The sequence below is a fragment of the Oryzias latipes genome, chromosome 14 (genome assembly GCF_053564925.1).
Source record: "Oryzias latipes strain Hd-rR chromosome 14, Olatipes_Hd-rR_3.1".
Classification (NCBI taxonomy): domain Eukaryota; kingdom Metazoa; phylum Chordata; class Actinopteri; order Beloniformes; family Adrianichthyidae; genus Oryzias; species Oryzias latipes.
Window position 1 is genome coordinate 12,447,732 of NC_136250.1, and position 11,685 is coordinate 12,459,416.

The window sequence follows — 11,685 nt, forward strand, 5'->3', positions numbered from 1 at the left end:
TTCTGAGGGTTAAATGGAAAAAAAAAATCTTCCCTTTTTTGTGCACATGTTCATTGCAACAACAGCAAACCGTACAATTTTGCATTTTATTTTCAGGCAAAAAAAGCACTATTAAAACATAGCTTACAGAGGTGAAAACAAATATGGAAAGATTTCAGAGTATTTTCCAGCAGGGGATGGTGGCAGGCATAAAAAAAAACATCTACTGTTTGGCACAAATAGTAAAGTTTGCAAGCTTTCTTTTTTACAAATCCGATTTAGTTAATAAAGAGACAATTTAGAAATGGATGTGTTTAAAACATTTGTGTTTCATGAGGTCTAATTTCTTTTTAACAGCATTTTTAAAACATCACAGGGGCTTTGCATGAGCAGTCTTTAAGATGCCAGGACTTTCAGAAGATGATCCGTGCCAATTCACCTCACTGTACATTATTCACAATATGTACAATATTTCCACTTCAGGTTAAAGTACTGTTGTTTCATTTGAATGTACACCAACACAGTTGTCCAAGAATCCTCTTCAGGGGGGTCCCGGGCCTTTAACTGTGCGTAACGGAACAGAGGAGAGTGGAAACAAACACTTCACGTGTTTCGTCCCCCACTCATCTACGATTTGACCTCCATGAGTTGTTTGAGGTCTTTAATGCCTTGCTCTGCAGCCACAGCGACGATGTGGTCCAAAGCATTCACCAGCCTCAACATCTTCACGATGTCTCGGATTTGCTCCCTGTTGAAGACCATAAGAAGTTAAGATTAAGCTCCAATCAGATTATAAAGTGCTCAGAATATCTGCCTGGACGATGGAATCTTTTAGAGCTCATAAAACGGGAGATCTCCTTACTTAGAAGTGCGCCTCTCGATATCGGAGACCCCGATGTTGCTGCGGTGCAGACTGTTAGCCAGATGTGCGAGATAGCGACACAATGGCTCCAACTGAGGCAGCGTCTGCTGACCCTTCAGGCCTGAGAACCAGTGCACCGGCAAACACTCCACCACCTGATGGAAACACAAGACACTGTGACTTCTTCCACAGGTGACAAGTTAAAGAGTAACATGGTTTTATTTTAGACATTCATCTGTGAAAGGTAGAGCAGCACTTCATTGTCCTATTTGCAAGCAACTCACCAAGGAGAAAGCAGATAATTAAAAGCCACACCTCCGTCTCTTACCTTCTGGCACTTGTGAACATTTTCCTCCCCTACGTCTGTGGTTTGAAGCGCAGAGAGGATGTATCTGTTCAGAGTGCTGTCCAAAGCCAAGTCCATCAGGCAAGAAGTGGATAAGATGCCCTCCCACTGCAGGATGTTACCTAGCAGCTTTACACAGAACAAAACAAACAAATCAAACAGTGCTCAAGTAACACTAAATTGTGCATTAAAGTCTCACTCCGGTCATCTTTTGATGGCTTGTAAAAGCGTTTTCAGTGGTCATTCAAATATAATTATGCCGCGTTTAGCCTAAATGTACAACCCTGTGTTGTTTTCTAGGACATTGTTTCTGCAGAGCGGCAGGAGTTCATTACACACTCGCCTCTGAGGTGTGGGCAAAAGCAACCTTACCCCACTTCCTGTCACTCATAATTGAGCTGTGTGAATGTTCTTCTGCTAGCTTACAGCCCCTCACATTCCCAGCCTAACATTAGTGGTGGAACAAAAGTGGCGAGCAATATTGGAGTAATCCATCCGTGTAGTCAGGTGGATGCATCAGAATGGAGAAGAGCACGGAGTCTGTTCTTCATTTGCTCCTGATTCAAATACGCAGAAATGCAATTTTAAGCCTAATTTTTTGATTTACGGCCTCTATAACAACAAAGTTTCACAAGATCACATTAACACACACAAAAAAAAAATTTCCATCTTTAACAAATTCACCCATCCGTCCATTTTCTAAACCCGTTTTGTCTGGGTCACGGGGCTGCCAGAGCCTAACCCGGCCACTTGAGGGCGAAGGAAGGACACGGCCTGTACAGGTGGCCAGTTACAATCACACACCTATGCAGACTCACATTCACACCAAGGGACAATTTAGAGTCACCAATTAACCTATGAAGCATGTTTTTGGACTGTGGGAGGACGCCGGAGAAAACCCACGGATGCACAGGGAGAACATGCCAACTCTCCATAGAAAGGTCCCCCATCGGTGATCTGGTTCTGGCCCCCTAGCCGGGACTTGAACCGAGGGTCTTCTTGCTGTGAGGCAAGAGCGCTAACCACTGCACCACCGTGCAGCCATCTTTGACAAATGAACCAAGCAAATAAAACTATTCAAACGCATCAACTCCGGTCTATTCTTTAACTATCGTTTAGAAAAAGTTGTTGGTTTAACTGATCTGAATAAATGATCTCACAAAAAGAAAATGACTTTTCTCTTCGTCCCTTTTTTAGTACATACCTTCACACAGGACCAGAACTGCCGCTGGTAGAATAAGTAAGCACCACTGTTCTTGTTGTCCATCACACTAGACAAAAAACAAGAATAAATATGTAGATATGCAAGGAGTTCCTGAGATATCCAAGAGTTCTTATTGTAACCAACATACTTTTTGGGGTAGAGAGGAAGAAAAATATCTTCATCCAAAGTGCGTCTGGTACGCAAAACAATCATTTTTAGGAGTTCCTAAAGAGGAAAAAGCAAGGATCTTCTGATCTGAAGATTTTTGTAGAGAAAATGATCAAATTCAAAGGAGGAGAAAAGCAGTTTCACCTGCGTGTATCGATTGTCTCCGTGCAGCACGGTGGGATAGCCTTTCCTGAGCCGATGGATGAAGGCCACCAGCCTGGCTGTCTGGCTGCTCGACAGAGGGTCCCAAACTTGCTCTGCCAACACTGAAGCCCACAAATAAATGATTGCATGACACTGCGTGGTTGTAGCTGCACTTCTAGCGCTTTTTCTTGGCATGTGTGGTTTTTACCGGACAGTTTGGAAAGGATGACCTTCTCCACGATGGCAGGCAACAGTCCGATATCCCCGTCTTCTTTCTGCAACGTGCTGTGCTCATCAAAGCCATAGAACAGCAGCGACTCAAACCACAGCATGTACTCAAAGTTTGCACACGGGACCTGCAGAGATCAAATACATTTTTCATGTTTGAACTCATTTTTAAACAGAAAGTGCTTCTCTGACAACAAGCTCAGTTACCTCCAGAGGGTTCCAGGTAATGAGCTGCAAGCGGACCAAAGGGCTAAAGAGCCTGGGCAAACAGAGGGCGATGTAAGCGTCTCTGTAACATGTGGGATATTCTTTTCTCCACTCTTCAAATCGGTTTTTCATGCAGTCGAGGGAATGGAAGTCCTCCAGCACATCCTCAAAGATTTTCTTCGATTCCCATACGATGCGATCTGTGTGCGATCAAAGGTTTCATTTAGCAAACGGCTTGAAATTTTTGTGAGGGGTAAATATTTCAATATTTGCATCTCACCTTTCTCCATGTTGAAACTGGTGATGTCGGTGGAAGTCTCCTCGTCATCGGATGACAAGCCCTCCTTATGCTCCGCCCTTTTCCCATTCTGCTCTCTAGCTTGCCGGCGGCGTGTTCTGCAACCATAACAATAACAATGATGAGAATTTTTAAAACCTCGTGGATTAAGGTAGTGGTCCCCAACCCTCCAGGGTCACTTGGTACCAAGCTGCAGACAAAAAACAAGTAAAAATAATTATTCTTATTTGTAGAAAACACTAAATTTTATCCTTTTATTTTGTAGTATTTACCCGCAACAACTTTAAATTGGCGTCCCTCTGTTAGCATTTACTTAATGAAAAATCTATCAGTTCTACACAAAACCTCAAAAATGTAAACTGACTAAGATTTTGGAAAAAGAAAATTCAACAAAATAGAATTGCGGATTTGTTCAATTTTGTCAAGGGCACAATTTAAATAATTTTTCCACAGCAAAGAGAACTTCCTTTAAAAAAAAAAAAAGATTAATCTTTTTGCCTTGAAGGTGATCCGAGCCTGGGTTAAGTTGCTAAAATTCCGTTCTATGAAAGGCAGAGCACTGTTGCCTTTATTACATTTTTACAATTTCAGAAACTTCTAAAAATCAACAACTTTGTTTCATTGAATCTTTATCCTCTCTTAAAATACCTATTGACAGTTTCAAATTGTCTTTTTAAACTACATTCCATAAAGGAGCATTTTGTGACAAATTTGTCAGAAATCAGAAACTTTAAAAGAAAAGTGTAAAGACCAACTTTGGCCTCGTACCGACCGGTCCATGAAAATATTGTTCGACTTTAAACCGATCCGCGACCACTGGATGAAGGAAACTAACATTTTTGAGAAATTAAATAAAAGGTCCATACCTCCGAGCTTCTCTTTCCGCTATTCTCCTCTGACGGCTGTGCTCTTGGTAGGCAGCGCGGTCTCGACCGAATGAGTCTAGACTGGGAGCCATGACAGCTTTATCTGGAAGAGAGAGGAAGCACTTTAGAAAAAGCGCAGACAAGCCCACAATCCGTTAGCAACGCAGGTTTTTTTTTTTTTTTTTTTTACCATTTCAGCAAACAAAAACTTAAGAGTCAAAAATCCTAGAGGTCAAACAGCTAATTGAACTTAATACACAAAGTCTAAATGTGACCAACAGGACATCTTTCAAAACATGGAAACAATGCTGTGAATCTCTCAGTCACCTACCTGATCATAAGTGGAGAACTGTTACAAAGTGACTTTTAGCAAACCATTTTCCACAGCAGCTCATTACTTGAACTGCCTGACCAACGCTCAGTACACTGTGACACTGTTGCTCAATCTCTTATGTACCGACATGCTCACTCGCACAAATCCAGTCACTTCACCGTAATTATAGGCATGAGGGGGCTGTGATGGGGAGTAATGCAGCACAGGAATGTGACCATCACGCTCGCGCAGGCACACATACACACAGAACTAACGAGGCCGTTCAAATAAATCTTAAAAACCTTCAGGATGGACTGACTTGAAAGGCTTGCAAACTCCGCCGATTCATCTTTAATATCATCCTGTCTTCTCTGGACCAGTCGTGAGGCCCGTTGCCTTAGTAACTGGTGCATGGCAGCCTCCAGCTCCAGGACAGCAGGCACCTGAAAGATATGAGCTTTTTTGTGACCTCTAGCCCAACAAAAGGGGGGACTCCGAGGCACTGAGACGTCTTTACTGGAGGGAGAAAAGGAGCGGGACGGACAATACAACGCTGGGCGTAAAGCCATTCTGGTGGAAAACATTCATGAAATGAAGCTCCAACATTGCTTTCTTTTGAGGGTAAATTGTAGAAAATCCACAAGACGAAGTAGTTGAATGCTTTATAGGATAAAATGGACGATTTTTGTTGTCGTTTTACACAAAACTAACAAAACACAGCTTCAATGACATTTCATAATGTCCATTCATTGGTAATGCCAGGTAGCCATCTCCTCTTGAGGTTTATGATTAAAAAAAAAACTCTCATCTACAAATCCACTTAGGTATACATAAATTCACATCTTGTGAAGCAAATAGTTTAGCTTCACATCCTGTTGTATGAAAATAAAAAACGGCTCTTCATGTCTTAGATTCCACTGATCAGGAGTGAAGACAACGTGGTTCCGTTAAAAGTCTGATAGTAGATGAACAACAACTCAAGTGATATGTCACAAATGTTCTACTGTCTTGAAGAATCAAACCGGTCAGATTAGTAAAGCTGTGTGGAAAACCATTTATTTTGGCAGTTTATTGGATGATCTTTGACAGCAGGAACTTGAAACAATCTAAAACACAATTTTGAGGCTTTGTTACCAAAAGTGGATCTAAAGGGAGTAAAAACAGCCTTTCCACAACACACAGAACATTCTGATTTGAACCTCGCCATTGACACCTAAATATTAACACACTTATCATCTGATTGTTTTCGCGATCAATGCAAATCAGTTGAATCTGACGTGGAGAAGCGGTTTTTCATTTCCCCTGTGTGCAACACATTAACGTAAAGTGATGCACAGTGAGCGCAAAGCTACTTTCCTCCACAACAGAATTGGCTAGAATTGAATTAATTGCATAGACGGTTAAAACTTTTTTAGTGGTTTACAGAACATCAGTACTGCAGCTGAAGCTCCGATGTTAGAGCTATATTTAATGTCGAGTTTACTCCACTTTAGGGCAAAGCTTCTAATTTTCTCCCTACATTAATATTTCAAAATAAAAAGAACAATTTTTTAAAATTGCGGCAAGATTTGATTTAAACAGTTCAAATTTTCTTCACGATAATCACATATTTTCGATTTCTGTAACATAAAAATCCATCATAAATTGTAAAAGGTTCCATAAATGATGCTCGTCAGCATAGTGAAACTGTAGCTACTAGGACAGAAAGGTACTAGAATCGAATATCTTTTTTGTGGGGACATTAAACACAAGTTCATTCCACTGTTCCCCCTTTGAAAGTCAGAAAACATTTTTCAAATAAAAAAAAAAAGACACAAAACTGCAAACGGCTAATGAGACGCCACATAAATTCTCCCTTACCTTTTCATTGAAACACTCAAGCAAGTCTCCAACATACCCTCGCATTTCTTGCAAGAACTTATATTGCTCTGCATTGTTATTGGATGAGCCCTCCAGCTGCTGTATGACACTCTCAGAGGCAGCCAGGTCTTCTTTGATCTGTGTGTAGCGCTTGACGTTTGCGTTGTGGCCTGCATGCATGTGGCCGAGCCTACAGACAGGAAGACAGACATCAAAAGAGATATGGTGAAAAAGATGGGATGAAACACTAACGCACATCTCTTCAGTTTAATCTGCAGATGGTCAAATCTATGCATTTTATTGCCCCCATAGTAATAGCTTGTTTGCCTCTAGTCCTTTGGACACTGGGACAACGCTTTGCTGGGTTGGCAGAGGGCTGTTACGATCACTGGACCTACCTTTCCTGCAGGCGTTTCTTTACCAGATCAATGGGAATGGGTGTAAGTTCACATATAGGTCTCCCGTAGTGTACTGAGCCGTTGTTGGAGAGGCTAGGAAGCTTGGCGGTCTGTAGAGCCACAGTGCTGTAGGTGAAAGGCATGCTGTAGGAGGAGCCATAAGGCTGCGTCTCATAGCTGTTCTGGTAGTAAACCGTGGGTTCTTCTGGTTGGCTGCTCTGGACCTAATTTTGGCAGAAAAGGAAACACGTGAATATATACACATATATGTTGTTTTTAAATAGCTGTAAATTTGCCCGTCCACAAAATGTAATACCCAAATACATAGTAACTCTTTTCCACAAATGAAAGTTCTTAAACCGCCATAAGACTTTGTTACCGAAGCCGTCGAAGGCGACAGGAAATAAAACGCTATTTGAACTACCGCAACTCTTCAATTATTAGATTCTGAAACTGAAACCTAGACTGTAACGGTGTGTGTGTGTTTATCCTCTGCAGAGGCCTACTCCACCATGCTGCCTGACTACACCGCCTGCAGATGATTGCAGCTTCCTTCCTTCCTCCTATCACCAAGCTAGGCGGGAAGCATAGAAGCCTCAGCAGTCCGTGATCCAGGGGCAGCTGAATTCCCTGAGAGGGATCCTGCTGTCTGACATAGTCTTAGCTTCAGGATCCGTTGGAATTACATAAATTGTGTACACAGTTGAAAAGTTACAATAAAAGATCCAGTGTTAAACCCCCCTTACAATTCATAGTTTTTTCTACTGCAAAATCGTTCCCAGTAGTCTTTTAATTAGGATTTTTTCCCCCATTTTTAGGAAAAATCACAAGTTTACGAGGACATAGTTTCTGCAGAGCGGCAGGAGTTCATCAGAACTTTGCCTCTGAGTTGTGGGTGGGAAGTAGTCGTGCCCTAATGTCCAATCATGCCTTCATTTACACTCTTGCCCACTAGCTTACAGCCCCTAATAACCCCAACCTAACAATAGCGGCGCAACAAAAATAGAGAGCAACACTGGAGCTATCCAGCCGTACAGTTTTGTGCAAAGATTCCAGCTCAGACGGGAAAAACAAAGACGGATCTATTTGTCTGCACGTGGGTGCTCAGGGATAGAGCATAGCAGGGAGCTTGTGGTCTGCTGGTTGTAGTTGGTACGTGACAACAAGGTTTTTAAAAAGGCATTTTTTTCATCTGCCCCAGATTCACAACAATATGAATAAAGAAATACGCGGAAATACAATTTGAATCTTGATTTTCTTCAACTTCCTCCTCCATCACCAGAAAAATGAAACAACATGCTAAAAACACAAAAAAAACCCCACAATATTTGTTGGGGTAGTTTTTCTAAAGGGTTCCATTGAAGGAAATCAGGAAAAATGAAACATCAAATTATGATTATTTTTTTTTAGTTTATAACCACATTTTAACGATAACAGCCGTTTGTGATGTAGGATAGTCTAAAGGACCGACTGAGAATTGTTGTTGAAATTCCAGCCTTTGTCTGGAATCCTTTTGCCTATAAACAACAGACTGAGGCAGGCCAGACTGGAAAATAATCCCTCAATTTCAAGACTTCTCATTTGGCCATGGTACTTCCTGATCCCGGGGGGGGGGGGGGGGGTATTTCTGCTAATCCTCTGGATTTCACACAATAATAATTTCCTGTAGCTCCTCACTTCACCACCTTTGCTCAGACATTTTCCAACTTCTTAGCGATTCCTGCTTCAGTTTTCTGCTATGTGGTTTGGGTGGCAGTTCCATCACCGACTGTCTTTAGTTCACTCTGAAGTGAGCAGAGACCCAGATCTGAACTAGTTCTGAGGGGAACTTGCACACAGACTCTTAAAGCAAAACAAACCCTAGTGCAGGTCAAACCTGACAGACAAGAGATGTGTTTCACTTACGTTTTATTCTAAAGAAAAAAACAACAACTAACAAATAAAAAGCATAATAAAAAAAGCACAGTTTTTGTAAATATGTAGTGCTGCTTACCTGAGGTATACTAATTCCTTTTCTGATCTGCTCCTGCTCCCATCGGCTCACCTCCTCATCCTGACCTGCTGCATCCAGAGCTTCATCATCACTTCCCTCAATACCTGTAAAAGCACACACACGTTTAAAACTAAATCAGTGTAAGTGAGCAATCAAGACGAAAGCGCAATACCTATTTCTTCAGCTATCTTCTGCCTCTGGGTTTTGTTCTTGACTCCACTGAAACGGATCCTCTTCTCATCCTCGTCATCATCACTAGCATCCTGGTCTTCTTGATCCAAACGCTTCTGGGGCGTGTCCATCTGTACCAGAGGAGCTTCGCCCCCCAGTTCTCTTGCCAGCTGCCGGCGTTTCCTGGCAGCATGGATGAAAGCCGCATCTGGGATCTCGCCTGCAGGACAGACACCGTCTTTAGCTAAATATTTGTGCAGTTTTTGGGCAGAAACATTTCAGAAACAGAGGTTTAGATATGTGGTACGCTGTTTCTGTTGCAGTCATCTGAATATTTATGTGTACAGACATCACAAAAACAGGACAATTCTTCTTCTTCTTAGTGGGTTTTTACCACAATCCTTCCCCAAATGTTTCACTGTTGAATATTCCTACCTGGTTTCAAACTGCTGAGGGAGGAAAGCGTGTTAAACGTCCCTCCTGGATTGATGCTTTTGGGTATTTGACCACGTGTTGGAACACCCTGACTCCGCGCCTCTTCGTCCTGTTCATCGCTGTCGACCTCCATTTCTTCCTCTCCATGTTCACTGTTTTCCCTGCTGATAACTTCCTCTTTAATCGCAAACATAGGCTTAGATGGAGCACCTGAAAGAAAAATACATGTTTAGTTTATTTCAAGCATTGCTTAACACCACAAACAGATGACTCCCTGGAATAACATTTTCTTATATAAAAGTTTATTTTTAACCCAATTAAAGTCATACTTATGAAGTTGATACAATAATGTGGTAATATATTGTGTTGCTCATTATCAATAAAAGTTGTTTATTTTTGTATTGCTAAATTTATCACTGCGTTTAATATTATAATAATTGAAATAATTGTTTCATACATCATCAGAAAAATGACAAAAGAACATATTAAAAACACAATTTTCATCTTTAAACCGGTCCTAGTGTTGGTGACCAATGCAGCAACAACAGGCTTTACCTTACACTGCCTCCTGCTGGACACATACAGTACTGTTCCAATAGCAAACCAAGTAAAATCGATTTTAAACATCAACACCTGCATATCATTATTCTGTTTAAAACATTTTTGGAAATTACTGACAGCAACAATTATTTTTTGCAGGATCAAGTGCGAATTTGCCGGAAAGTTGAACAATGCAGTCCAGCAAAAACAAATTTTAACCTAATTATGCACGGCATTCAGTCTTCTTCCTCTTTCGGCTTCTCCCATCAGGGGTCGCCACAGCGAACAAGTCGCATGGTAAACTTGGCAATGTTTTACGCCGGATGCCCTTCCTGACGCAACCCTCTCAAACCGGGCTTGGAACCGGCACAGGGGTAGAGAAGGGAACAGGGAGCAGCCCGGAGTCGAACCCTGGTTTCACGGACGGAAGGCGCCGCAAACCAGCACGAGCTATGCACGGCATTCAGTCCAAATTGGAAATGTAAAATAGTTATACCTGTTTAAAACGAAGTATATAACAAATGCTATATTACATCTCAATTTACTATGTTGTGACAGATGAACACACGCAAGAAAAAATAAAAAGGAAAGGCAAAGTAAAAATGACATAAAACAACATTTTGATAGATGGGTACCTGTTTTGCTTTCCTGTTTCCCACTTCCACCTTTTTCCAGATCTTCTTTGTATTCTTTTTTCAGCTGTTTGACAATCTTCTTGCTGTGGTTTGGTTTCTTCACCCTGAACACCTCGGTAGCTTCTGTTGGAGTGACAAAGAAAATCTCAACCTAAGATAATGTCATGATTTTTACCAAACATAAAAACCACAAAAAAGTGCTTGGATATCGCTAAAATGAACAAACTTCCAATGTTTATGACGTAAAGAGAAGCTATCATAGCAGTCTTTGCTAGTAGTTACCTTCCTCCTCGTCGAAACTCAGCAGACTGACTTTAGCCGGTAGAGGCTGAACGGGCGTTTCTTTGCATTTCTTTTCCTTTTTGACACCTTTCGCGTTGTTAATGTTGGCCAAAAAGCCATTGCTGTGAACGTTGTCGGTGCCGCTCAGCGCTCCGGAACCGCCGCTGCTCTTTTCCATAAACGGGATTTCCACAGCAGGCCCAAACGACATGGGCACGAGCGCCTGTGGCTGGCTCTGCTCCTGCTCGTCCTCCTCGGAGTCGTTCCTCCTTCGAAAATTGGCTCTTTTCGCCCTTTTAAACATTGTGTCTAGTAGTCAAATCCAGCGCATACTCGGAAGGACTAAAACACCAACTTGCGCTCAGAATCGTCGAACACATAAGCCGCAAAGCAAGTCCGCCATTTTCTGTCGGAGACTTTCTTCTTCTCTTTCAGCTGAGAATTTTCTTCAAATTCTGCTCTTCTGCCCCCAATGGTCAAAATAGGGAAAGCAACATTTGGAATGGACCATTAGACCAGGAGCCTTATTTATAAACGTTGCGTACGCACAAAAGAAGGCGGACTTTTTTTCCTACCAAAAAAAAAAATCAGTTTCAAATTATTCAGCGCTCTTGGGAGCTACGTGATATTTGGACAAGATTAGGGTGTTTTCTTACTAGATTACTTACAAATATACGTTTGTCTAAAAAAAATTAATGTACTCAGCTCTCCACAGTGACATCTGTATCTAACGCTCTTTGTCTTTTTTTTATTAAG

General features: G+C 41.7%; 1 protein-coding gene across 1 annotated transcript; it reads right to left on the reverse strand.

Moving 5' to 3' along the window:
* Positions 1 to 72: 72 nt before the first annotated feature.
* On the reverse strand, positions 73 to 11,440 carry paxbp1 (PAX3 and PAX7 binding protein 1). The gene is made up of 18 exons (XM_011483354.4): positions 10,930 to 11,440; positions 10,648 to 10,770; positions 9,473 to 9,682; positions 9,039 to 9,257; positions 8,867 to 8,970; positions 6,874 to 7,097; positions 6,476 to 6,665; positions 4,935 to 5,058; positions 4,303 to 4,405; positions 3,419 to 3,534; positions 3,139 to 3,338; positions 2,912 to 3,059; positions 2,704 to 2,825; positions 2,540 to 2,616; positions 2,392 to 2,458; positions 1,170 to 1,316; positions 842 to 996; positions 73 to 727 (listed from the first exon to the last, which is right to left on the reverse strand). The coding sequence occupies exons 1-18, from the start codon at positions 11,231 to 11,233 to the stop codon at positions 607 to 609; spliced, it is 2,754 nt and encodes a 917-aa protein (XP_011481656.3). The 5' UTR covers positions 11,234 to 11,440; the 3' UTR covers positions 73 to 606.
* Between the last annotated feature and the right edge of the window lie 245 nt (positions 11,441 to 11,685).